Raw genomic sequence first — 26447 nt, forward strand, 5'->3', positions numbered from 1 at the left:
CACACACTTCAAAACCAACTCGACTGCATTTATCAGCAGAGAGAAATACAAATAACAGGATAACAGAGACACAGAAATAGAAAAGAAAGATATTTTTTTAGGCACAGAGTCTCTAAAAATAGACATTGTCTGTAAGTGGTAGTTATTAAATAGTTAAATTGGGTATCGTGGTTCACAACTCGCTTATGTTCTAATAGGCTGGCCAGCACATAACAAATACATGAAAACACAAAGATAAACTCCTCATGTAAGAACTAACCAATGACTTGCTGATATATATATATATATCATATATATATATATATATATATATATATATAATATATCGTTTATATATATACAATATATTTTTCGTTATTTAAAAATATAGCGTTCGCAGACAAGGGAATGTTTTCAAATGGGTGACATAAAACCGCCAAAATGGTATGAAAAGGGTGTCATTATGATACCATGAATTTCCATCAAATAATTTTGCACTTACCATAGTTACCTCACTGTTCACCATGAAACGGTACCATGCTTACCTATGCTTTACCCTGCGTTCACAATGCTTTATAACACTTTGCTATACTTTTACTATAGTAAACTTTTATAACAGTTTTATATTTCATGTGCGTGGGTGTGTATATTCTGTGTGTGTGTGTAATGTACAGTACTTGGACTACCATGAAAACAAACACTGCAGTTAAGCACTAGAGATAGAGAGGCACTGTAGATACAGTAGTTGTTTAAAACTGGTACTGAACTAAAGCTGAAGCCAGGTCAAAACAGCCTTTGAAACTTTAACAATTTAACAACAGGCAAAACATCTCCCAGACACATCCTGTGTAAGTCCCACCTATAATTGCATTTGAAAGTTTTCTATACTGGGAATAACAAAAAAAAAAAACCCGACATTTTAAGAAAATGGTTCCACTTTCCCTCTTGTAACAAAATTATAACATCACAGAAAAAAGAGCTAAAAGTGTAATCAATATGCTACACAATTATTTGTAATAATGAAGCTAACAGTGTTTCTCCTAATGTTCTGTGAAATACAAATTACAGCAGGAGAAAGCTCTGCCGTGAACCATTTTAAGGAAAATAAGGCTAGAGCTTTTAAAAAATGTTTCAGAGTGCCACTTGGCACTGGTAATTGCAAGAACATCAATTCCCATGTTGAAGAGCCTACGTTCAGAACAAACCCTTGGTCCCTCATCTACTCCTTGCATGAAAGAGAAGGGTAGCATTCAGATTAACCCCTTCCTTCCTTCCTTCCTTCCTCGTTGATAAATTCACTTTGTAAACTGAATGCTCAAAAGGGATGAGTGACAGTGACCCTGCAAATGTATTGTGGGAACACATTTGAAATGGTTTTTGCTACAGCATGTTATATGAATACATTATTGCATGTTTCAAATATATAATCACCTCTAATGGATTCATAAACTTAAGTGATATGATGTGTTGAAATGCCATTGAACTGCAAAGGCTACTGTATCTACCTTTCACATGGTGCAGTTTAAAGATTAGTTACACTAGTTTGAAGGGGAGACTGTGGAATATTGAAAACAGAATGTTTCAGTTTTTAAAAGGTTAAGCTTCATTAAAGGTGCTCATTAAGTCATCACTTAAGCCAGACACAGGCTAATATCACACCATTTAAACCAAAACTTTCTGATGTGTTTTGTGTAATGATTTTAAAACCAGGATACCCTTGTCACCTAATATTATCAAGGGTTATTTTATATACTTTTATGAATCTGAATATACTTTTTATGAATATACTTTTTATGAATCTGAAAAAACAAAGTGGGATGACTAAAGGGTTGGGTAATTGGCCATTTGCCAGAAGTTGTATCACAGTGGCTATTTTTAGGATTTGGAAAATGTGTCTATTAGAAGGAAAGAGTATTGTCTCCACTACTACGAATTGCACACACTCATTTGCATTAGCTGTAAAAACTAAACAAAACAAGCAAAACTGCTTTGAGTCCCAAAGTAAATGAATATACTGACACCGATGTACTGCAAACATCTAACCAAACAAGGATAATCAAAGCCTTTTCCAAGCTAGTGACAATATATATGGTAAAAACAGTCACCTTTGTAAAATTGCTCTGCAGTGCTTTACAGTACTGAAAGCCTCTCAATGGTGTTCAATTAACCTCCTCCACTTTGAAGAATCATCCTCCACTGAAAAAGTTTTTGTACAGAGACAGTTCAAACAAGATCTTAAACATTTGCTACTGAAACAGTCGATTTCCTATACATTCAGTGTAATCTCCCAGTGCTATACAGTGGTTACTGGTACAAAGTACTGTATCTTATGCTTACCAACATTAGTCTGTACAAACCTTGCTGTTAGACATCCAGGAGACTTTTAAGATTAATGTAACTGTATTACTGTTGTGTGGAAAGACAAGTGTGTTAAATCAGTATTTTTAAGATCTGTAGGAAAAACCAAAGTAACAAATAAGTAAGAGTGAAAGCAGCCGGAAAGTTTCTAAATTAGGAATGCGCTTCCGGTAACTGTGGGGGGATGGTGGTGGCTATTAAACAAGAAAGACTATGTGAAAGGCTGGGCTACATCAGCCATCTGCAATGCAAAAAGAGCACAGCGTTAAGCACCTTGCTCTGTACACCCTAAAGAATAGCACAGAAAAGTGATTAAAATAGAACCACTGACCACTGAAGAGGTGGGCAGTGAAAGGCAAGACCTATAAAGCACATCACCCTTCATTGTGTGCTGGAGAATGGAGAGGAAAAAGGGCTAAAAATAGCAGGCTGCACACCACCATCCCCTGTCCCTGTACACAGTGTGACAGGGGGAGGGGTCTGGACCACAGGCTGGCAGTTCAGACCGATCAAGTTCATGGGAAACATGAGTAGGCCGTAACAAAGCCAGGTCTGCAGGCCTTAGCTCTGGCCACAGATACATTAGTTTACAAACATGTGGGAGAGCATAACGTTTGTGCAACAACATTTTGATTAAGTAATTATTTAATGTTGCATAAACCGTCCTAAACCATTAGTTATCTTTATAACAGTTGTTGGTCGTTTTGGTAAATAATAATTAAAAAAAAAAATGTTAGTGGCCCTATTCACAAAACTTGTGAATATAGAACAGAATAGAAAGGCAAGTGTTGGACACGAAATGCTAACTTCATGGTTCAAAATGAACGTAATACCATTCAGCTAAGGAATAAGATATGTAGAGGATAAGTAAGTACACGCCTGAGGTTGATGTCGGTATTATTAGCTCATCAGCCTCTGGGAGGATATTCATTACAAATTATTTAAATACAATTTTATTTATTTATTGTGTTAAATTTAATAACGTTTGGTATTTATTTGTTGTTAAATAAATTGGATTTTAGCTTTCTAGAAACCCTTTTCCCTAACAACACCAGCCTCATGGCTGCCCCTCAATGTAAATCAGAACTGTAAGTGAGCATATCAAGAATCGCATGGCTCTCTGTTTCACAGAGTCATCCACACAATGTACCTCTATGTACTGTATAGTACAGTGAGTCAGGATTATTCACTTCTGGACAGCAGTGCACTGTTGGACTCGATTCCTGTTAATATTTCATTGGCTCGGCAGAGACACTGGGCAGCTGTGTGAGCCTGGAATTCCCCTACAGTCCCTCTTCGCTATTCAAACCGCAGAGAGTTTTGAATGAACTAGAAAAAGAGTGGTTTAGAAAAGGACTTCTTTTAGACTAAGATCAAACACACACACACACACACACACACACACACACACACACACACACACACACACACACACACACACACACACACACACACACACTTTTTTGCACTTTTTATGTTTACAACCCTGCAAATATGGAGCCCATGCTCAAGGAAGACATAGTTCTTAGAATGAACATTCTGGCTTTGCGCATTCCGTTTTGAACTCTGAAGTTCTGCTTCATCAATTTCATTGTTTCAGATATTAAGAACTGCCTGGCATCTGACCACATCGTTCCATGTGCCACCATTTTACAACATAATCCTCAAATGAGGAGCCTATTCTGAGTATTTGCAAAGTCCACACACCCAAAATATCAAAGAGCATTTTGGGATATTGGAGGATACACAAAAAATATTGTTCGGTATTACACCATCCACACTTTTGACAAACCTCACTACCTGATGTGACCAAATTTAAAACTGGACTCGAGACTACCCCCTGAGGTGGTCTTGAGTCTGGTTCTCAAATCCTTTTAATTAAGCCAGTTTAAAAGCAACTAATGTCATTTAAATGTGTATTGTGGACAGGGCTTAAAAATCAACCCTAGGGGAAACCCCAACTGGATGAATTTAGAGTTAAAGAACAAACAAACAAACAGGCAGGGGGAAGGGTTATTTCGTTGCACTTAACTCCAAGTCTATGAGATGACCAACTCTTGTGACACACTAGCAGCCTACTTAATAATGATATTATTTGTGGTATCAACAAAAGCATCAATCAATTTTGTAATTAAGCACAGGCTAAAATAAAATGCGCTGAAATTATTACAGCCTCATAGAGGATGTTGACTAATGGGCTAACTTTAGCAGCTTGTTATATCATTTGTTTTTCTAAATTAAAACAATAATTTTAAAGAGGAGTAAAGTAGTGTCCTACAGACAGGCATAGTTATGAGGCAGTAAGTTGCTCTCTATTTTCATCTTGGTAAATCAGAGCATTATAATCAAACGATTATTACAGAAAGGTTGTATGTGTGGGGTTGTCTGGTAATTTCACCCCATAGCAATCACAGAAAAAACAAAACAAAAAAACAAAAACAAAACAAAGACCACAATACAAAAAAAATGTGAAAAGTACATACAAGTTTTATATCCTAAATCAACCCTTTATCAAAATATTCAACACCACTGCTTCATTCTATCGATAGCAAATGCCTGTATATAGTTTGCAAGGGTTATATCCTGTAGTAACAACATTTACAAAAACTTTTTTAGAGGTCAATTGTGACCAGATTTAATGTGCGGTTCCAAATTGTTACTGTGGGGTCTTTGGACCCCATTATTTCTCTCTAAAAAACCCTGGTTATACATCCTCACCATTGCTATGGACTTAAACAAGTTATTGGTCTTAAATGTGAATCAAGTGATAATTCTAAAAGCACTGGTTATAGACTATCTTAGAACTTGTTTTAAACAGGGGTTCTGGACTCTGCTACTCCTCAGTTGTAATTATTTTATTGATAGTTGGTTTTATATTTCCTGGCTGCACTACCTTTTGAATGATGCTGTATAAAATGCTTGTTGCTCGTACAGTATATACGCACACAGTAACTGTAAACGAGTCTGTGCTACTGCTGCTATCAAAATGAACTGAAAAGTATCACATCACTTTGGCGCTGTAGGAACTGACCCATCTGCCTTTGTTAAACAGAGGTTAAAGCTTCCGGGACTGGTTGTAATCTGTTGCTGGGAGCCAGCCCTGTGGACAGACCAAGGTCCTTAGTATCCCTCTCTGTTGATACTATTTCCCATCCTTCTTGGCCACTCCTTCCTCTCCAGAATGTAGAAAGGGAGAGTTAGGATGAAGGGAAGTGATTCAGCGGCTGTTTACTGAAGCAATCCAAGAAAGGAAATACAAAACACCATCTAGAGGATTGAAGATTGAAAGCAATATGGAGAATAGTTCCAAAACTATTTAGAAGTTGAAAGAAAAATGAAGATTGTATTCCTGAGACAAATTGAATTTCCAAATTGAAAACATACAGTACTGTGAAGCGGTTGGTGTATAGGAAGGGAAGAAAGCTACCACACACTAATTTAGTTTTGGATGGGTTGAATTTATGTCAGAGAAGAAGTATAGAGATCAAGGGGAAGTGTGAACTCTAGAACTAGCCTTTGTCAGCAGAAAAGGAACTGTACAGTACATGGTAAGAGGAAATGGCACAGTTCACAGTAAGTTTGCTCTCTGATCATCTATAGAGCAACACATTGAAATGAAAAAACATGGGGAGTACCAATCAATGGCAATTAACTTCTGCATTGAGTGTTTTAGAAGTCGTACCGAGGCCTTAAACGCACAATGAAAATATGTATAAAACAAGCAAATGCAACTGATTCGTCAAGTAAATGTGACCATTCCTTAAACTTAAACTTAATACCTAACGCTGTGGTAACTGGAATTTGTATTTCTTTGTTGAGTTTAATCCCAGATAACACCTTGCCCAGGACTACAATCACACAATTCACTGCAGAGATGACACATTTCTAAGGAAAGTGAAATAAAAATGATTTCACGTCAAAAGTGTTACAAAACATGGAAAAGTTGGAGGCTAACATGGAGAAGTTTAAATTGCACAGTACTTTATTTAATACTAGAAGCAGCATCTTAAAGGTATAAACATGTTGGGTGCATCTCACGCCAACAAAAGGTTAAAAAAAGTCTATGAGAAAATATAGCAATGGAGACTAGCTCATTTGCAAGAATGACTGTAGATAAGTACAATAGGTTCCCCATGGTTATTCAGCATCTCACTGAAAGTTACCATTCTAGACATTTAAAAATAGGGAGTAAACAGTGCCAGTGAAGAGATATCTTTCAGATAGCAGCTCTGACAAGGTCAGAAGGGATAGTCCCATTGAGATATATGAGCTTTATAATAGGGAGATACTGTAATAAATTTTTTTTAAAAATACAGGGTGCTTCAACTACAGGAGATAACAACTTTCAAGTGGATCAAATCTCATGTTTTAATACTAATCAGGGATACCGTCTCAAAGTACCCTTGATGCATATTTTAGGTTAGGTATCTGAAATAAATATGGGCGGTTTAATAACTCATGAATGACCATAAGAATTTGATTTACCTTGCCATTTCAATAACGCAGGAATGACAATAAAAATTGGATTTAGCAGGTAATTTGTAAACATGTAATTGTGACTGATTAGCTGTTATTTCTGGATGACCTGTAATCTATTAATGGTCAATTCTTTAAGGTTCATAAAAGTATGATACATTCTTTGCTGAGCTTTGCAACTCACTAAGTAACGCAAGCTGCTAATATCCCTTCATGAACCTACTCAGCTCAGCTCTTGGACTTGCACTTTCTACAGGAACAAAGTGCTTCCTCCTATTTACAGGTCGAAGCGATTTTGATCGCTAGAATTTATCCGTAGAGGAAATGAATAGTCTTTGTTAACGTGTCATCCGCTTTTAGAATTTGTGACCAGTCTAGCATTTTCTGAAATGAAACTGCTCTCCTCTTAACTGCATACAAAAAATGTCCAGATGGCTTGAGAGTTAGTTTGTGCTAAAACAGATTCTGGGAATTGTTTAAAATGGTTATGCATATTAATTATTTTAAATCAGTTTTAGCACAGACTATTCATAGCATAATTAATAACCTGTTTATAGATTGTATATAACCACTATTAATGGATCACTAAACTAAAGCGTTAGCCAGATTTTAACCTCTGATCATTTTTCACTTATCAACAGTTTCCTCCCCAGAAAATCAACAACAATAATCTACAAGTCTTCTACTCTGCAGGGCCAAGGTTAGGAAAGATTACCAAGTGTATTACAAAAAGTTTTGACCCCCAAAAGACTAGACAGCATGAATAAAGTAAAATACCTTAAACAGACAATTACAGAAGGGGTTAAACAAAAAGGCATGTTCCAGTATTTTCAAATTGTGTCTAGATAATTTTACTGACACTTTAAATGTAACATTTTCCCACGTTTTCTTGTCAATGTGTTACATTGCCAGCAAGCATAAAACAACTGACAACCTATGAAACAGCATACAATTAGGACTGCTGACAGGTGACAACTCAGCCCTAAAACAGGTTCTGATGGCTCTCCACTGCTGTGCAATTAGAGACAGGTGTTTTATATATTGGGGAGGCTCTGTGTGATACAGTAAATCCCTATTGAGAAAGGGGTAAACATGAACAAAAATATATTGAAATATCTCAAACACAGGGTGAAATCACTTGGAAAAGAGTCTTCCAAACATCTACATAGACTCACATAATTCAATATACTGACACTGTCTGCAGAATCTGTCCCTTTTTACCGAAGGTCTATTTGCTGTAGCATTAAATTGTCTAAATATGGCTTACTGAAAGAAGTTAATCAACATATGGTTGATTTGTATAGTAATTTATAATCCATGTTTAGAATATAACCAAATCTAGAACACAACCAAAATGGTTGTTTGGTATTAAATATATTACACAAAAAAATTATGAAGCCGACCAAAAAAAGTTATTTTCTTTTTTTTGTGTGTGTGTGTATGTTATCATCAACAATGGGATGAACCATAAAACCTGCTGTCTTGTTTTACAATATATGGAAGATGGATTTTGATCCTCACAGCCTATCAGTCCATACATACCAGCATAAACCACTTCAAAATGAACCCTGCTTCTATTCCAACATATTCTAATACTAATGGAATATGTGCTGATATATAGTGTAAACATATGTATGTGTGTATGTATATGTTTTAAATACAAAATATGCTAAACATAGTTACTTATTTTTTATTTAAACATAGTCATGGCAAACTGATGATAGCATCTGTTTTCCAACAGTAAAACAGAAACACATTCAGTCTTACTAACCAGCAGTGATATCATGGAGCACAGGAAGTGACAACACTTCCTCTGTTGTGAACTCTGGTAATTAAAGTGAAGCCACAGGACTAAAATAGCAGATGAAGATGCAAAATAATACAATTCTTTCTTTCTTTCTTTCTTTCTTTCTTTCTTTCTTTTTCTTTCTTTCTTTCTTTCTTTCTTTCTTTCTTTCTTTCTTTCTTCTGGTTTTATTAAAATATTGTTCTTTGTGGTGAGTATTAAAACTGACTGGAGAATTTTTCCTGGGGTGAAAACATCAAGTTTACTTTCCAAGCAAAGAAAGGCTACACACAAACTGTAAACTACAGATTAGAATAATATATAGAGAGGGAAGGGGGGGGGGGGGAGATTGTAAACAAATAAGAACAGGCCCTAGCAGTGTGTTCCTGTCATACTAATAACTGTATATAACTGGTAAATAATGGTTTTCTTTGTATTGTTTTTCATTTAAAAAAAATGTAACATTGTAACATATTTCCTGTATGTCATTGTAAAGGCTAGCAGTGGAGTACAACTAGAGGCCCTTTCACACTGGCACATCTGGCACTTCTACCAGGGCCACAATCCTGCATAGTGTGAAACCATGTACCTGGGTCGTACCCGGGTTGATCCGGGTCACAGGATGTGGGTTGACGCCCTTTGACCCGAGCTGAGTGAGACAAAATGCATGACTGAAAATAACTTGTTTTACAGGCTGGGGAATTTCTTAAACACAACTAAAGCAACAAAAGCAAAAGATGGTATATAGAAATGTCCAAAGCCATTCAACAAGGGTCTCCATTTCAAATTGTACAGGCCAGACGTTCCTAAAGTCTGTAACGATGGTCCTTGCAAAATGCCTTCCTCATAATTACCGCTGAACTGACTGTATAGGCAACAGCTTGTCAATGGAACCATTTTTTAGAAAAGCGGACTTACATACATTTAAGTGAAACAGGCTTTTATTTATCAACAGATCATACATTTTCGGCCACCCAACTGGGAAACGTATGAAATTCAAAAAACTGCTCTTAATGTTATAAATATCTCAAACTAATTCACTATGGAGAGGGAAAGTGCAAACTGCTGCAACAAACACATTTCCCACAGTTGTTGTGATGCATGAATAATGCATCACACGTGAAAACATGAATGTGTTTTCCATTTCTTGTGTATCATGCATGTGAGCATGCAGGCTCAGTTAGTTACATGTGTTTCCTTATACAGTTTCTTTTGACACAAAGTTGAAGTCTTATCGACTCGCATGGATTACTGCCAGCCTTGCCATACCAATGTTCAATGAGTGAACCTGGATCAATCTTTTCAGGGTTCACTCTTGAATCATAGCTGGAGGTATGCCTACATCTTCTCAATTCTATTGAATACATCACTGTGAGAAACTATGGTGCTCATCCTCCAGCTGTAGTTTTAAAAAAGTGTTGTCAGACTGGGTTAACATTCTTGACACTGTAAGTCTGCTTTATATACATAGAACATATGTTTTATGACAGACCGTGGATAATTTTGACATGTCCACATACGTGAGGCAAGATAAATACCCCCACTGCAGATTACATCAATTAAAATAGCCAGCTGGCTCAACAGGTTTTTTTTTCCAGCTTACATTATCAATCTCAGATATCTGTTTCGTTATGTTTTTTTTTTCATTCCCCTGCTTTTAACTTTTAAAAACAGTGCTTTTACTTCAACATTTATATACACAGTGCGATTGCCAATATGATCAATATTAAGTAGCCAGAAAAAGACAAATGTACGTCATTTTTTAAATACATATATACACCACTTGAATTATAGGCTTAAGCTGAAATGAAAATTTGAATTGTCATTCATTTATTTTTGGCTCTCCATTTTAATTTTCATAACAGTGATAACAATTGTTATTTCTAAGTGTTTTGTGGAGGAAAGGGTTAAGCACGTCAATATTCCGAAGCTCCTTCACATCCCACATACCGTAATGGACACTTGCTCTCCAGGAATCAAGACAAGTACCAGAAACAGTGGGTCACATGTGATCATACACATGCATGTACATATTGCTTTGCTACAGGACTATTGATTATAAAGCTATCTATAGGTGAAAATAAAAAATATAATATAATTAAATTAATATGTGAGCTACTGAATGATCAGAGACTTCATGAGAGAGTGAAATTACAGCTCATCACATGGCTTTTTTTTTTTCCTGCTGCCATCTGGCCAGCATTTGACTGTCGGCCAAATCTACGAGAAAAGAAAGGGGGGATTCCAGGCCAGAATGTAAAACTGTCTGAAAGCAGCAGGAATCAGAGCAGACGCAAAACCAGGGAGCCGATTCTTCACTGCCGCCCAGTCTAGACCGGCTCATGAAAAAGAGAAGAACCAAATCAATTTAAATTGTTGTTTGTCTGTGAGAATCACAGTCCAAACAGACATGTTTATTATGAATACAGTATGTGTAGTGACTGTCAACGTGACAGACTTTGTTTTCTTACAGATTCACTTTATATAGACTTCTTAGAAAGATTCATCTCTAGACATGAAGGACTGGGCATTATAGTCAAAAACATATGTAGGCAGCACACGTTTTTTTAAAGCGTGATTTTGTATTATTGCAATCTATTCACAACACTTTAATGACTGTACTAAGGAATGTTTTGTAAGGGCTGTTTTTTGTTCATTTTTGTTTGGAAGAGGTACTTAACATAAATGACACAGCTTTGATATTATGGTCCTAAGCAGGGCACAAGTAATGACTATCTAAAGCTTTTTTTTTTTTTTTTATTAAGCTTATTTCACTGTCTTGAATGTACCTTGCAAGATTCACTGAAACAATACATTTAAAGGTATGAATTAATGGTCACCTGATCACCTGAACAAAGTGGTCTCTTTATCAGCCACTAACACACACACACACACAAACACAGTTAAACAGTTTAGTCCCTTCACTGGGTGAACAGGGTTCAATGAACCATACAAGGAAATTTATTTGCAAAACATAATGACCTTTTGGTAGCGGTACACAGAAACAGAACTATGCCAAGTTTACTTTATCATGTTTTTCAGTTTATGCAAATACAGAAGGAATTCCATTCATATGAAAAGTGACACACCTTACTTTTTCATCCTACTGGTGTTTCATTACATTTCTCAGGGAACAGTTTTCTTTCCACAGGGTGTCATATAAGAGATTATTGAGCACAGAGAGAAAGTGAAACCCCAGAATGCTAAATTGTGTTATTATTATTATTATTATTATTATTATTATTATTATTATTATTATTATTATTATTATTATTATTATTATGTTGTTGTTGTTGTTGTTATTATTATTTATTATTATTATTATTATTATTATTATTGTTGTTGTTGTTGTTGTTGTTGTTGCTATTATTATTATTATTATTATTATTATTATTATTATTATTATGACAGCTGTATTTGCTGGAACTCCTGTGGATTTGCAGCTAATGTTTAACATAATCTGAAAAGGTTACAGTCTTGCATAGGTTTGTAACTGTATATTTCCTACCTGCCTGTGAGAAAGACAGTAGTATGGGATGACTGCCTTCATATAGCATACAGATCAAAGGAAACCCAACCACGATTGTCAGATGCACTGTTCTGCTTTTTGCCCACAGCTAATCTTTAACCAGCATGTTCAAGCGCCTGGTCACTAGTTGGGAAAGACATATCAATCAACATCAGTGCACTTAATACCAGTCAAGGGTCACTGACTGGAGAACAACCAGTCTGCTGCTATTTCAGGAGACTGGAACAATGTGGTTGAGTCCGTTATCATTTCTGTAACACTAGATGCCTACAGTACTGCATCGACACTCAATTACAATCTACGATGGGCCACCATTTGGGACTTGAATAGAAATAAAAAGATGTATTACCATTTCATAGTTAGGAATTGCCTTGGAGAACCTTTATTTATTTTAGGAAAAAGTAACATGATTATTCTGTCGCAGATACAACAAATGCAGTAATTGGTAACACCTCTTTGTCTTTTTAAAGGGTGCAACAACAGCAGCGTCTATAGGCAAAATAATTTATTTCAGTGATGCTCTATAAGGATTACAACCTACGGGCTGTTTGTAAGCATTTCAAAATTCCAGACCATCCCTCCCCAGGCTAGACCAGGGAGACAGAAGTGTCAATATGCTTGGGACATGTCCCTCGACAAAGCAAACCATATTTAATGGAAGGGTATGCCCATAATAAAATCTGTCTATCTGAAAGACAAAATATATTTGTTCACTGTGTTAGGCAATTGCTTTTTTCACATTTTTATTGGCTCATGCTTGTTGGGCACACATGATGAAGAAACGCTTTGCTCTTTGAGTACTTTATACTTTTAAAAGGTTCATCCGAAAAAATATTTACTTAAAAAAGCCTTGAACACACTCAGCTCCCTTGAGTCAATTTTAAAGTGTAAAAAGAAATGTTCAAACATCCAAATAAAAGTTGGCACACATTGAGGAGGATTTGTACATAGACTGCCTTGAACTACCCCCCCCCCCCCCCCCCCCAAACAGAGTTTGTATTCTTTGTCATGCAAAGTAAGACATTCAAATAATACAGTCCACTCTTACATAATACCTTCTGTGCTGAGCATCCCCCTACACAACCGTCCAGACCAACCCCTAGTCTCTGCGGTACAAATGTAGTGTATCCAAGACCTGTCAGAACAGCAGCTTTGTGCACAACTTGGATACAGGCCAGGGTTGCCCAACAGATGACTCTTTAATCGTGCATGTGGCTCTTTTGATTTAGAGGTAGAGTATCTCAATTAAGGCTGTTAAGGAGTTCAAAAGGAATGCAAGGGAAATTGGTCGTCTTTAGCGGAAAACTACAGTCGACATATACAAATCAAATGTAACAGTATCTTAAAGCAGAATCTGTCCTCAAAGTTTACATTTTATTTAGGTTGTGTTTGCCATTTTTCGTTTTTTTTTTTTTTCTTTTAAGAGCACACTGGTTGTCATGGCATGGCTTCTTTAGTCAAAAAAGTTAGGCAACGCTGATCCAGTGTGCCGGATCACTCCATCTCAAAGGAAATGCATAGGAAGGGGGGAAATACCAAGACAGAATTTGTGGCTACAAGTCTGAACTGTCAGCCACACAAAATGGGGATTATAAAAAATAAATTATCCTGATTTATTATGTGTGGGAGTTGACAGGTACATCTCAGCGTATATACACACAACTGCAGGGCAGGTACAGTTTAATATATACAATAAGTGCTGCTCAGCCTCCTTATTTGTTTAACCTGGACAAAGCTCTTTGAGATGTCAAGTCATATTTTCAAAAGTGTCCTGAAGGTAAACAGAACTACTGGTTCACTCGTTAGCTCTCTCAGCACTGCATCGAACATTTCTCTTGGTTCCAGGTCCTGATAGACAGAATGAAACTGGCAAAACGGTGTGGGTGGGAACAGGAGGGAAAACGCTTTCTGTTTGTGCCGCCAAAGCAATCTTGCGAATGGCCGATGCACATCCAGCCTCCACCTTTAGACTGACAACAGTACCGGTACTTAGATAGCACTGGCAGAAGTGTAGTATGCAGGGAAACTTTCTCCTGCTAAACCCTTGGGGTTATAGCTTACTGCAGGACCTCTCTGTAGTTTTCCTGGTTTAAAATTGAAAAATTGAAATGTTATACTCACCAGTTTCCTCTGTTTAGTTCCTCTTTCCAAGTTACCACAGCTGAAATCTGACCAGACTTTACGTTCCTGTATAATGCAACAGAGCCTTCATGGTAACATGTTCTGGAATTTTTTTTTTATATTAAATATATTTCTATATAGGCATCTAAAGAAATCTATCAAAGGTGTCTGTGGCCCAATGATATTACCAGCAAGAATCAGATGCATTTGAAGGAAACATAACCCTGTTCATCTGTTCAGCATAATGTGGAAGTGCCACCCTGTTTTATAGAAGTGCTGCCATTAAGCAGCCTGGACACATTTGTTTTTTGAAGAAAATTTTAAATTTTGGAAGTGAAAGGATTCCCATGAGGATGTAACAAAAACATAATTTTAAACATGCAATGCTTCTTCTGTGACAAGAGGAATTGGGTGACAGGGGTCGTGCGAACACTGTCACTTAACCCTCTAATGCACACATTTTTGTTTTCCATAAAAAAAAAAATTGGGTCGCTCTGATAATGTATTAATCATTATACTTTTCACTTTCAACCTCCCCAAACTCCAGAAATGTTTTGGTTGCCTCTGGGCAACATTGTGCCTTAAGGGTACCAAAACGCCAATCAAAATCAGATATTTTCAGATCATTTATTTAGTGAAGTATAATAGAAACAAGCACTCTTTTCATAATAAAATTTCTTCAGAACATTTGTATTGTGTACTGTATCAATTACCAAGATAAAAAAAAAAAAAATCAGTTCACTGTTTGCCTTTTTTCTCCATTTGATGAATCTCTTCCTCTATTCTCTGAATCTCTCATTCTGTGTGAAATGTCAGGAAGCAGTTGCTGGTAGCTGTGAAGCTGAGGTGGACATCACATTTCCTGCACTTGACTTTTGGAGTGCCCTTGCATCCTGGTGTCCTGCATCTCCCCTTTTTTCACTCGTGATCTGGGAATGGGATTAGAGTGGTGGGTCCCTGCTTCCTCCACTTCTCCTCATATTCACTGGAAATCCCACCACTGGGACGGCCTCTCTTCCACTCCAGATTTTTTCCACATTTGCAGAGGCTCTGTGCGATGTAAGATGTGAAGTAGTACAGCCTCATTTGTTCTTCTTTTGACATATCGTTGGCATCACAATCCTGTAGAGCAGCCAGGAAGTCACCACTGTCATGTCCAGGAAGTGGAACACCATGCGATGATACCACTTTTTGGATCTGATCTTTGTGCGGTAGAGTGCAATGAGCGAGTCAAGCAGGTCAACTCCTCCCATGTGCTGATTGTAGACTCTCACCACAGCAGGACAGGGGACTTGGCAGACCATCTTTCTGCTTCGGTCCCATCTCTCGACCTCAGTGAGCGATTGTCATACCACTTTACTGCATGGAAATTGACATGTCCAGCACAGGCTATTTTCTCTTGAAAAGACCCATGGCCAGATCTTCTTAGCTCGGCTGTATATAAGTTTGATAGAGAGTAGTATTTCATTGCTTCTCATACCTGATTCTGGGATCCATTCTTCCTCGCTGTCACTGCCCTCAAGCTTACTGTCCTAACTATCAGAAGGTATGACCCTAACTGCCCTATAAGGCTCCTTTTGCCCATAAAATGTCCCTGTGTCCATTGCCTGTGAATATCTCTGGATATGTTGGCAAAAACATTGACCAAATCCACCATTGTACAACAAATCACACGTCCTCCATTTAGCATGATATTGCCCTGAAAAGGAGCCTAACTGCACAACATTGCCCTGACGCAACGAAAAGAAAACTACATTTTTAGAATATATAAAAAGACAAAATATGTCCAAAACCTATCAAATATGTTTCTTTAGAGAGATTATTAAGATATCTCTATATAAATATCATAAAAAATGAAATTTATCTTACCCTCTGCTCACACCATGCGCTCATGTAGCTCTGCTTCCTGAAAGGATGCCTCGCCCCCACTCAGAACATCATACCCACTACTGCACATTACTGAATTATTCACAAACATGTCATCACACATTGTGATGTGCAGGGATGACAAAAACATATACTGTATATGGGGGGTTTGAGGGTCAAAAAGGTTTTCTGTTGCCTGAGGGCAATGGTGTGCAGTAGAGGGACAGCAGTGACAGTACACAAATTCTCTTCTGTTTCATGTATTCTAGGCTACTCAGGGTGGAATCATTAGCTCTGAGAGGAGCATAGCCATCATCACAACAGCAAACCTCACAACCACAGGCCCTCACTTGTTTAATTGGAATCTGTGTTTTATTTATTAATTTTTGGTGATAACAGTATACCAAGAAGCACTCGAGAAAATAGATCATCTTGTTTGCAGCAAAAGCCCTCACAAAATAATAATTTTCATTTTATTTGTAACATAAATCTGTAAAGCCTTTTGCATCTACCCCAGTAGCAGGTGTTTTTAAAACACCTGCAGCAGTTTATTAAGAAATGCTACCAAATACTGCAAGAACCTGAATATAAATTCACAGAATTGAATTATCTGGTATTACATTAAACAACGATGAATGAGGTTTGGGCCTCATTCTGTTTGTTTGTTATTCAATTCCCTCATTCTGCTGCCTTGGAGTTCATGCAGTAGCTGTGATTAGATTAGAAGCTTGAGCTTATTGACTTCTTTCACACTGGAACACAGAGACTCTCCAGACTGGGGTTCCTGCAGGTCATCAGAATCATGAATACAGGGTTACAGGATGGCGAAAGTCTGTGTATAGCAGAATATCAGTGTGAGTAGAAGTGAATGGACCGAAGCTAAAAGCCAGGGCCTGTTTAAGCACTACAAGCATCAATATAACCTATACACAAATGTTCCCAGCGGCGAGATAACATTGCTGAGGTGCGTTTTTGATTTGTTCAAGTCTTTTGCTTGTTTAATTTGTTAAATACAAGGGAACTAAAGCGCTGTACTGCAGTTTTCTGCTCCGTGTCTGCTATTCCTGCCACTAACCAGCATTGATATTTGTTTTCTAATCATTACCAACCTGTATTTAATTCATTGTCAGTTTCATTGAAAAAATAAAAAAGCTTGACAAAGAGAATGCTGTTAAGTGGCTGAGGAATGTGGCCGATTGTGATGTCACCATTTTGAACGGACTTTGCAGTTGAATGGAATTCCAAAAGGAATATTTCAAGGGTGCTGGTATGGCGAACACAGCAAACGAAGTGGCACGGTTGATGTCATGAACAGGGTTTCTATGTGATGTGAAGTGGGATACAGAAGGCAAAACGTACGCTCTATGACTGAAGGATCCTGAGTAGTAACAATATTTATTTTGCAATGCAAGACATTGCAACAATAAAAAGAGGTTTTGTTTTGATTCAATGTTGGGAATTTAAAGTATATAAGTTACCTTAACGCATATTCTTCTTGTTAGATTCACTTTATATACCTATAGCTGTATCAGTCATCATATTCTGGCAACTTTTTAAAACTCAGTAGTTTAAAACACACCTGTGGCCTAAAAAACACCAACACTATGGTGTACCAGCAGTATTCAGTGAGAAGAATGCTTGAGTTCTTTACAGAGAGAACAGGAGTGCTTAGAAGTTTTAAAACATTACCAAGATGTGATGACTGAAATGATTAGCACTAATCTTGAAACTACCTTATCTAATTTAACATTAGGTAGTCCAATACTAGTGCTAATCAGGGGCTGTGAAACCAGCCAATATAGTATAAGACATTCAAAACAGCAAAAAGACATCAGCTAAGATATTTTAGATCTGCACCAAGTGTGTCTTTAAAACAGCATGGCAATAATCTCCTCTACATTTAAAAGTAAAACAAAATATAAGTACAGTAGTTGTAAGTAATGTGATAATTCTACTTTTAATGGGCTGAGACAACATTTTCGAAAGCAGTTCTAATTAATTCTGCACAGCAAAGTGTTCTACTGGAGTGTGGGTGTGAGGGAATGCTAATCCACAATGTGACAGTGAAGCATGATTAAATATTAGTACATGGAGACTGAAGACCAGGAGGGGGTGTTGCAGTGTGTAGGTGAAGGAGAAAGCCAAAATTATTGTATTTACACCTCCGACAGCAACAAAACAAGGGCTTTTCTCTAGCGTAGGAAGAGTGATTGAAAACACAAAAGTTAAGGCTGTGAGTCGTGCCAGTGGCGAAGTTTGTCGATCTCGAAAATAAATCACCTTACACAAGTGAAATTTTCTTTGCTGTCAGTGTGTAGGATATTTTGTGTCTTTTTTTTTTTGGGGGGGGGGGGGGGGGGGGGGGGTATTTTTTTTATTACCTATGTTAACATTTTCTCATTTATTGAACATTCACAGCTGAATGGCACATTTAATAAAACAATCAGGTCTCTATTGTGAAGTGCAGAAGCAAATAGTCACAGAAGGTGCAAAACCAGCACTATAGTATTCAATAATGCAATTGTTCCTTCCTGCAACTAAGTTGTTTCTTGGTAGTTTTTATACCTAGGCACTTGATTTCATGATACACTTAACTCATTCTATTCTCATTTCAAATAAAGTTTGTGAACTTTTTTTTCATTAAAAAAAAAAAAAAAAATCTCTAGTTCCTATTTGGTCTTCTTGTTCCCCCCCCCCCCCCCCCCCCCCCCCCCCCCCCCCCCCCCCATATTATTTATACCAAGTGCTGTGAATTATTTGTGCAAGTCTACTTTCCTATCTCAAGTATCTCAAGTATTGTTCTTGGTTTGTGAGTGGGTTTTTTTTTACGTGTTGTTTAATTCTGGTTTGATAATTGTGGCTGCATGTTCATTATGTATAGATTCTATATTTAGTGCTATATAAATACGGCCAGGGTAGTATTTGTATCGGCCAAGAACCATTTATCGCGTCTCATAAAAATATACACAACTATACACACCACATAAAGTTGTATTTACACTGTATACGACGGTTGGTCTGAAAAGCACAATTTAGGAATATAGAGTTTTCTACCTGCGACCGTTTATTTTGAGCTAGACCTCTATTATACGAGCATGCCCAGTACAATTTCACTGCGTCTAGGCATTCACCTGGCATTTTTCCAGTACAGGAAACAGCAAGCAGCCAGTTACAGAGACTTCCAGAAGCCAGCCACAAGGCTGATGACGACCGATCAATATATTGAACACATTTTAGTTTGCATGACTGCAGTGGTTAAAAGTTATAGAAAATAAATAATACAATATTAATGATGTACAAAATATGATGCACGTTGGCTCCGGAGGCAGCAGCGAGCCTATTTACACAGAGATTCCCTGCTTTTCTACTTTGCATCACCAGGAGCACCCCCTCCTCCCCCACCAACAGCATATTGCAGCATTTTTTTAAAATACCGATTGAATAAGGGAACCCAACCCACGAGAATCGAACCCAGGAAACCCCTGCAGTAAGGTGTATAAAACAACCGTATATTCTGTCTGCAAGATTCGATCGCCAGGCATATTACGTATGAACATAAACGTATCGTATTCTGTATTGCAAACCTTAAAAAAGAAAAAAAAAAGTCGGAAAATGTGTAATTCACACGATTGTTTGAGATGGAAAAATGTAAAGCATCTATATGTTTGAAATATCAGTTATATTGCTTGAATTATGTGCATTATTTTGAATAGGATATACCCAGCACCGTAGTAGAAAACAACTTGTTTTTTTGATTACATTTAAAAAGGTGTGGGCAGCAAAGGGGAAGACAAGGGATTTCTGATCCGTGCCTCGGGAATCAAACCTCCTCCACAGTATCGTGAGCGCAAACAACATTAAAGGGAATTCCTTTCACACAATCACCGTTAAATTAGAGCAGAGACAAACACATTGTTAAATGTACAGACAGGTACAACACTACAAGAGCAATCACGGTAAATGCTACATTGTCCTGTTTTATATATCCAATAAAACAAACAAACAAACAAAAAACTTAAGCAAAATAACAACATTTTAGTTCACGTTTGAAGCATATTGCTTTGCGATTTTAATTTATTTTTAAAAAATTTGCATGTGGTTTGTTTCATATATATATATAATCAGTAGGTTTTTTCTTTCTTTTTTTTTAAATTACACAGTAGCCCTTACACCTGTATTGAATGTGATGCGGTACCTGTAACATTACAAGGTCTACAGAACCGATATAGACACCAGTCATTGCTGCACATCTGTCACACATGTATAAGGAACTGCGTATGCCAGCCATTCTCAGCTTTGCACAGCTGTTTTTAATTCAGTCGAACTTCGTTTTTAAAATCATCGTATTCATTGTTTTATCGGTTCATTACATGCATGAGGCGTCATTCTTAATATAAATAGTTCCCTAATGCAGCCTTACCGATGGAAATGAAGTGTAGTCGGTTTAATCTGGTAAAATTAAGCAGAAATTAATTTGATGTGCCCGTTATTTACCTTGCATTCGGTCTTTTTTATTTGCATGTTTGTTTTTTTTTGCATTCTGTGTTTGTTTAGTGTGTACAGCTTCTGCTAGAAATTGTGTATCTGTTATGCTCGTACTACTGCAACAAATGTACGAATTTCCTCTCCCAACCCGAACGCTATGCTTTATTTTTCTGCTTGTCTTAAAGATGCAGCTCCGTTTTGGTCACAGCGCCACCCGCTATGTCAGCAATCCCCGCGGGAGAGACTTTTTAGGCATAACACTCCATTCCTATAGTACCTGTTCACAACTTTCTCCGGCATAGTCCATTTCTGTAGTTTAATTAGTAAGTGTTTAAAACAGTAATGCCCATGCACTCGCTCAACGCAAAACTATTCTTTTTTTTTTTTTTTTTTTTTCATACCATATTGTTTAGCAAGCGGTCTGCCTATTTATTTATTTTTTTATTTTGCTGATTCAAATTTTGTCCCGTCTTCCCGCTTTCCTGATAGTGGTAGGGTTTTGCACCGCAAGTTCAGCGTGTTTGCGAGAAACGTGTCAAATACGTCGCGTCTCACAACACGGTAAAATGAAACTAATCAATGTCAATATTTGTATTACTACGATATGTATCAAATCTTACGTTTTAAATTGATGTATTATAACCTTATTTGACAAATTTGTGCAAGCACATGCATTTTAAAAAGAGTCCACATTTTATTTTAATTACCTCTATATAAACGATCACATAATATTACATCTAGTGAAATGAGTCTGTGCCACTGCTAGTGAAAGTATATAGTAGTTCTGACATTAATGCATTGCTTTCTGTGCTGGACTTTAATCCCGCCCTCGTCACTCAAGCTCTCTGATCAGCATTTAAAAAATCAGAGACTCAGGAAGCTCCAAATAAGGGCAAGGAAGAGGAACCCTACCGGAATTAGCCATATGTAGACATGCCTTAATATGGAGTGGCAGAGCCGGGCTTCCGGTAGACACAGCGCGCTGTACAGGGACGGGAAATCCACGTTTAACTTGTGCGCATTAGTTAAAAAAAAGAAAAAAATCATTCATTTTAATGGCCGGTATAAAAGCTGTGGATGCATTTATCTCTAGTGAAGTGAAAACGATCGCTCTTTTCGTTCAATTTATTGCGCACAATTTAATTCAGATTCTCTCCGTGCTGCCTTTTCCCCCATGCAACGTCATGTGTCCTCCACTGCAGTGCCTAAATATGGGCTTCCTCCAATCCAAATATGGACATCTACGTCACATTAGGAGGGTATAAAAAGGAGCGGGGATTCTCTAACTAGAGAAACAGCCCTCAGAGCTTGATTTCACTAGCAGTACAGAGCGAACCAGATACAGAGCCTCCTCTCTCTGAGAAATATCAGTAGGAATCACAGCAAGTGAAACAACGAAAATAACAAAACCAGCTGCAGTTTTTTTTTTTTTTTAAATACAGGAAGATTTCTTTAACATTCTTAAAGAACAACCAATTGCTATCATCTTTTAATTCATTGGTTGAGTGCAGATTATATATACATATACATACATATATATATATATATATATATATATATATATATATATATATATATATTATATATATATATTTATATTTTAAAAAAAGTACGATTTTTTTCTTTAAAAATAAAAAACCTGGAGAATCAGCAGAACAACAACAAAAAAAAAAGGCTGCTGATTTATATCTGAATTCTTCTTCTCTCATCCCAGAGCTGTCATTGCTCAGGTGATTCCCTTCTCAGAGTTTAACTGAAAAATATTGATTGTTTGTAGAAGAATGGCAGCTGCCAAGACGGAGATGCTTCTATCTCCTCTGCAAATATCAGATCCTCTGTGCAATTTCCCCCACTCCCCAATGGATAACTACCCAAAGCTGGAAGAGATGATGCTCCTCAATCCAGGAGGGACACAGTTTTTAAGTCCCTCTGTACCGGAGACCACTGGCTTTGGCTCTGGGGAACCTGGAGACCAATATGAACAGTTGACTGGAGGTAAGAACTGGCTTTCCTTTTAAATACATGACATTTTAAAATCATTTGTAATAGTCAGCATGTGTATTAAGATGGCTGTATTGCCCAGGTTGTGATTCTTTAATATGCATGCATTCTGCATATTTAACCTGCGTTTATACATATATTAAATACAGTTAAAGGATTAAGAAACACAGACAATAATGCACATGCAATTTATTTAAACAATTGCTTGCAATCCTGTGGAATAATAATAAAAAAAATGCATTAAATGTGTTAGAAACAGGGGAAATGTAAATGCTGCCTGCTAATGTAATGAAGGATATTTGTTTTTAGCTGTTTTAATCAGATGCAAAAGGTGTGAAGTTAAATTACATTTTGGTGCTGTGCATAGGGGGATTCTCTCTCATTGCTTAAGCACCTGCTGCTGCTCAGCATCGTAGATTGGTTAGGATCCTCTTTCTGAAGCACTAGTGTGCAGAAGAAACAAATGATAAATCCAAGTGCATTATAACTGTACATTCTAAAACATGTCACTGCATATAATTATTTGTCTACTGCTGATAAGACAAATGTATTTAAACATATGTTTCTTTTGTGTTTTGTTCTCCAGATACATTTACTGATATCTCCATGAATGGTGACAAGTCTTTGGCTGAGCCAAGTTACCCCAACCAGACCTGCAGGCTGCCTCCAATCTCCTACACTGGGCGCTTCACTCTAGAACCTGCAAATTGCAGCAACAGCCTGTGGGCAGAACCTTTCTTCAGCCTGGTCAGTGGACTGATGGGAATGGCAAACTCACCCACCACCTCCACTCCATCCTCATCTCCCTCGTCCTCAGCATCCCAGAGTCCTACAATGAGCTGCTCCATCCAGCACAGTGAGCCCAACCCCATCTACTCAGCAGCTCCAACCTACTCCAGCGCCAGTTCTGACATCTTCTCTGACCAGTCCCAGACCTTCTCCAGCCAGGTCAGCAGCTCCATCCAGTACCCTCCACCAGCGTACCCCATCACCAAGACCGGCACCACAAACTTTTCAGTGCCCATGATCCCAGACTACCTCTTCCCACAGCAGCAAGCCGATGTCTGCCTGGACCAGAAACCCTTCCAGAATCTGGAGAACCGAAACCCACAGCCTTCCCTCACACCTTTGTCCACCATCAAGGCCTTTGCCACCCAGACAGGTTCTCAAGACCTGAAGAACACCTACCAGTCCCAGCTGATCAAGCCCAGCAGGATGAGAAAATACCCGAATCGCCCCAGCAAGACCCCTCCCCATGAGAGGCCCTATGCTTGCCCTGTGGAGACTTGCGACAGGAGGTTCTCCCGCTCCGATGAGCTGACCAGACACATCCGTATTCACACAGGGCAGAAGCCCTTCCAATGCCGCATCTGCATGAGGAACTTCAGCCGCAGTGATCACCTGACCACCCACATCCGCACTCACACCGGAGAAAAGCCCTTTGCCTGTGAAATCTGTGGCCGCAAGTTCGCCCGCAGTGACGAGAGGAAGAGGCACACCAAGATCCACTTGCGGCAGAAGGAGAAGAAGGCAGAGAAGGTAATTCCAGTCTCAGCTCAGTCTTCAGTCTCCAGCTACCCCTCTCCAATAACGTCCTACCCCTCTCCAGTCTCCTCTTACCAATCTCCAGTACCCTCCTGCTACTCCTCTCCCATGCACAACTCCTACCCCTCCCCGTCAGTGGCTACCTCCTACCCCTCAGTAACTACCCCCTTCCAGAGCCAGGGAGCCTCTACCTTCCCCACAAACATTTACAGCTCACCTGTCGCCACTCCTCTGTCAGATATGCAGTCAACTCTCTCTCCAAGGACAATTGAAATCTGCTAAGATGATCAAATGACTTTTCCACACGCACTTTCCGTGTGCATTCTTAAGGTACCTGAAGAGTAAAGGCTAGGACTATTAAAAAATAAATTAAAAAAAACACAAAAAAAACCTCAGAGAGTTAAAAGAAAATGAGCAACATAATCAGCACTTCAGAAAGAAGTGTTCCAAATGACTTTAAACAGCAACTGGCACTTAAAGCTTAAGATCTTTAGAATCTCTCTCACTCTCTTGCCCCAACTCAAGGACAGTCTGCAGATCTGAGACAATCGGATCAACCACAAAAAGACTTTGATAATATACATAAACTATATGTATATTGTACATGTGCCATGTTTCGTTTATCATTCTTTGGTACTATTGATGTGAAAACTTATTTGCATATCTACATTGTATTATTTGAAGTTAACAGGGCCATATTTTATAAATATTTTTCTCTTTTCTGTCGTGATGATGCTGTGATGAGTTTTGAATTTGTTTGGAAAGCACTTAAGTGTTCAAAGCATGTGTAGGAGTGATGCTCCTTTATATTATTTGTAAATATCACCCACTGCCACTCTCACATGTGGCAAAAAAACAAAAAAAAACAAGTTCTGTTTTAAAAGTTTTCAAACGTTTTGGTGCCTTTTGTGAAGCCTTGCTGACGTTTTGACACAGAGTTGTGTAAATGGATGCTTTGCATCTAGCCTTAAGGTGAAAGGGATTTATTTACGAATGTAAAAGGGATTTCAAGAGATGGAACAATAACAAAAATAATTATTTGAAGGCACAGCTTCATTTCTTTAGAATGTAAGCAAAAAATCTCAAAAGTATATTTTTGTAACTAAAATGTAAATATCTCTCTATATTCAGGAGTTGGAATGTTGTAGTTACCTACTGAGTAGGCATGGATCTTGTATGTTATTAACATGCAGTCATTATTTTGTGGTTATTTTTATTTTGTAATTGTGTTTGTTAAACCAAGTGACTGTTTCTGGCTTCAAAACACATTGAATGCGCTTTACTGCCAATGGGATATTTGGTGTACAAGATATCCTTACAGAGAAGAAATATAAATGGAATAAAAATATAAATATATATCATTTCTCTTGCAAGTTTTATTTCTCTCGAACACCTTTGACACTAATGCTTTCACAAAAACAGCAGCAGATCACCAAAAAAACTCTTTCAAATCATCTTTACATCTTTACATATACTTTCATATTCAGCTATATGAATTTAGAATAGGAAAGAAGTAAAAAAAAATGCCAATACTATTAGAAAAACACAGAGTTTACCTAAGTAACTTGAAAAAAGATCATTAGAAAGTAATGTGGACGCTATGCAAGCTGTATAAAGATAGGAATTCTTCCTATAGAAGAATTATACATATCTAAGTATAGGAGCTATGTGGCAGAGTATTTTTACACTAGTATTTCACTTAGGTTTAAATTACATCTTATTGTAACAAGTGAAATTAATTTGGTTTCTTTACTTCTTTAGTGGATCAGCAGTCCACATCACAAAAATGCCACACAATTCAGCACAGCTGGAACTAGGAGCTGCTGCAGACAGAAGGCTGAATATGGGATGGGCACAGACCCCTCCACAGCTCCCTCACTAACAGGGTCAATGAGGGAAAGCTAGCATTGAACCTCCTTGAGCCACTGCTGTGCAACAGAAAGGACTTCAGCCTCAAGCTCCTTCCATGAGCTCCAACATTTGGTTCAAGGTAAGGAGAGATATAACTTTTGTAAGCTTCCAGAAGGAGGGCTGTTTGTGCGTTGGGATGTATATATCCTTTAGATCAGGATGAATGTGTGTTATAATGCACATGAAGTTACATAATCAGCTGCCATGCAGAAATTTGTCAGGGATAGGTAGCTAGGTTTTAACTGTGGTATCCTGGTCGAATATTGAAACAAGTGTTCAATTTACCTAGATCCACAGTGTACAAACAGGAACAGCACACACTGAAAAAGAGACTTACACCTACTGGCTAACAAGAGCAAGTGCACCTGAACTTTATGATAAATATGTTGG

At 37.8% G+C, this 26447-nt stretch overlaps 1 protein-coding gene across 1 annotated transcript; it reads left to right on the forward strand.

The window, feature by feature from the left end:
• The first annotated feature begins 22207 nt into the window (after positions 1-22207).
• LOC121324492 (early growth response protein 1-like) lies at positions 22208-25502 on the forward strand. Its single transcript, XM_041266452.1, has 2 exons — positions 22208-22595; positions 23188-25502. Exons 1-2 carry the CDS (start codon positions 22382-22384, stop codon positions 24426-24428), a joined length of 1455 nt encoding a protein of 484 aa, XP_041122386.1. The 5' UTR covers positions 22208-22381; the 3' UTR covers positions 24429-25502.
• Positions 25503-26447: the final 945 nt, after the last annotated feature.

The sequence above is a fragment of the Polyodon spathula genome, chromosome 12 (genome assembly GCF_017654505.1).
Source record: "Polyodon spathula isolate WHYD16114869_AA chromosome 12, ASM1765450v1, whole genome shotgun sequence".
In the NCBI taxonomy this organism is placed as follows: Eukaryota; Metazoa; Chordata; class Actinopteri; order Acipenseriformes; family Polyodontidae; genus Polyodon; species Polyodon spathula.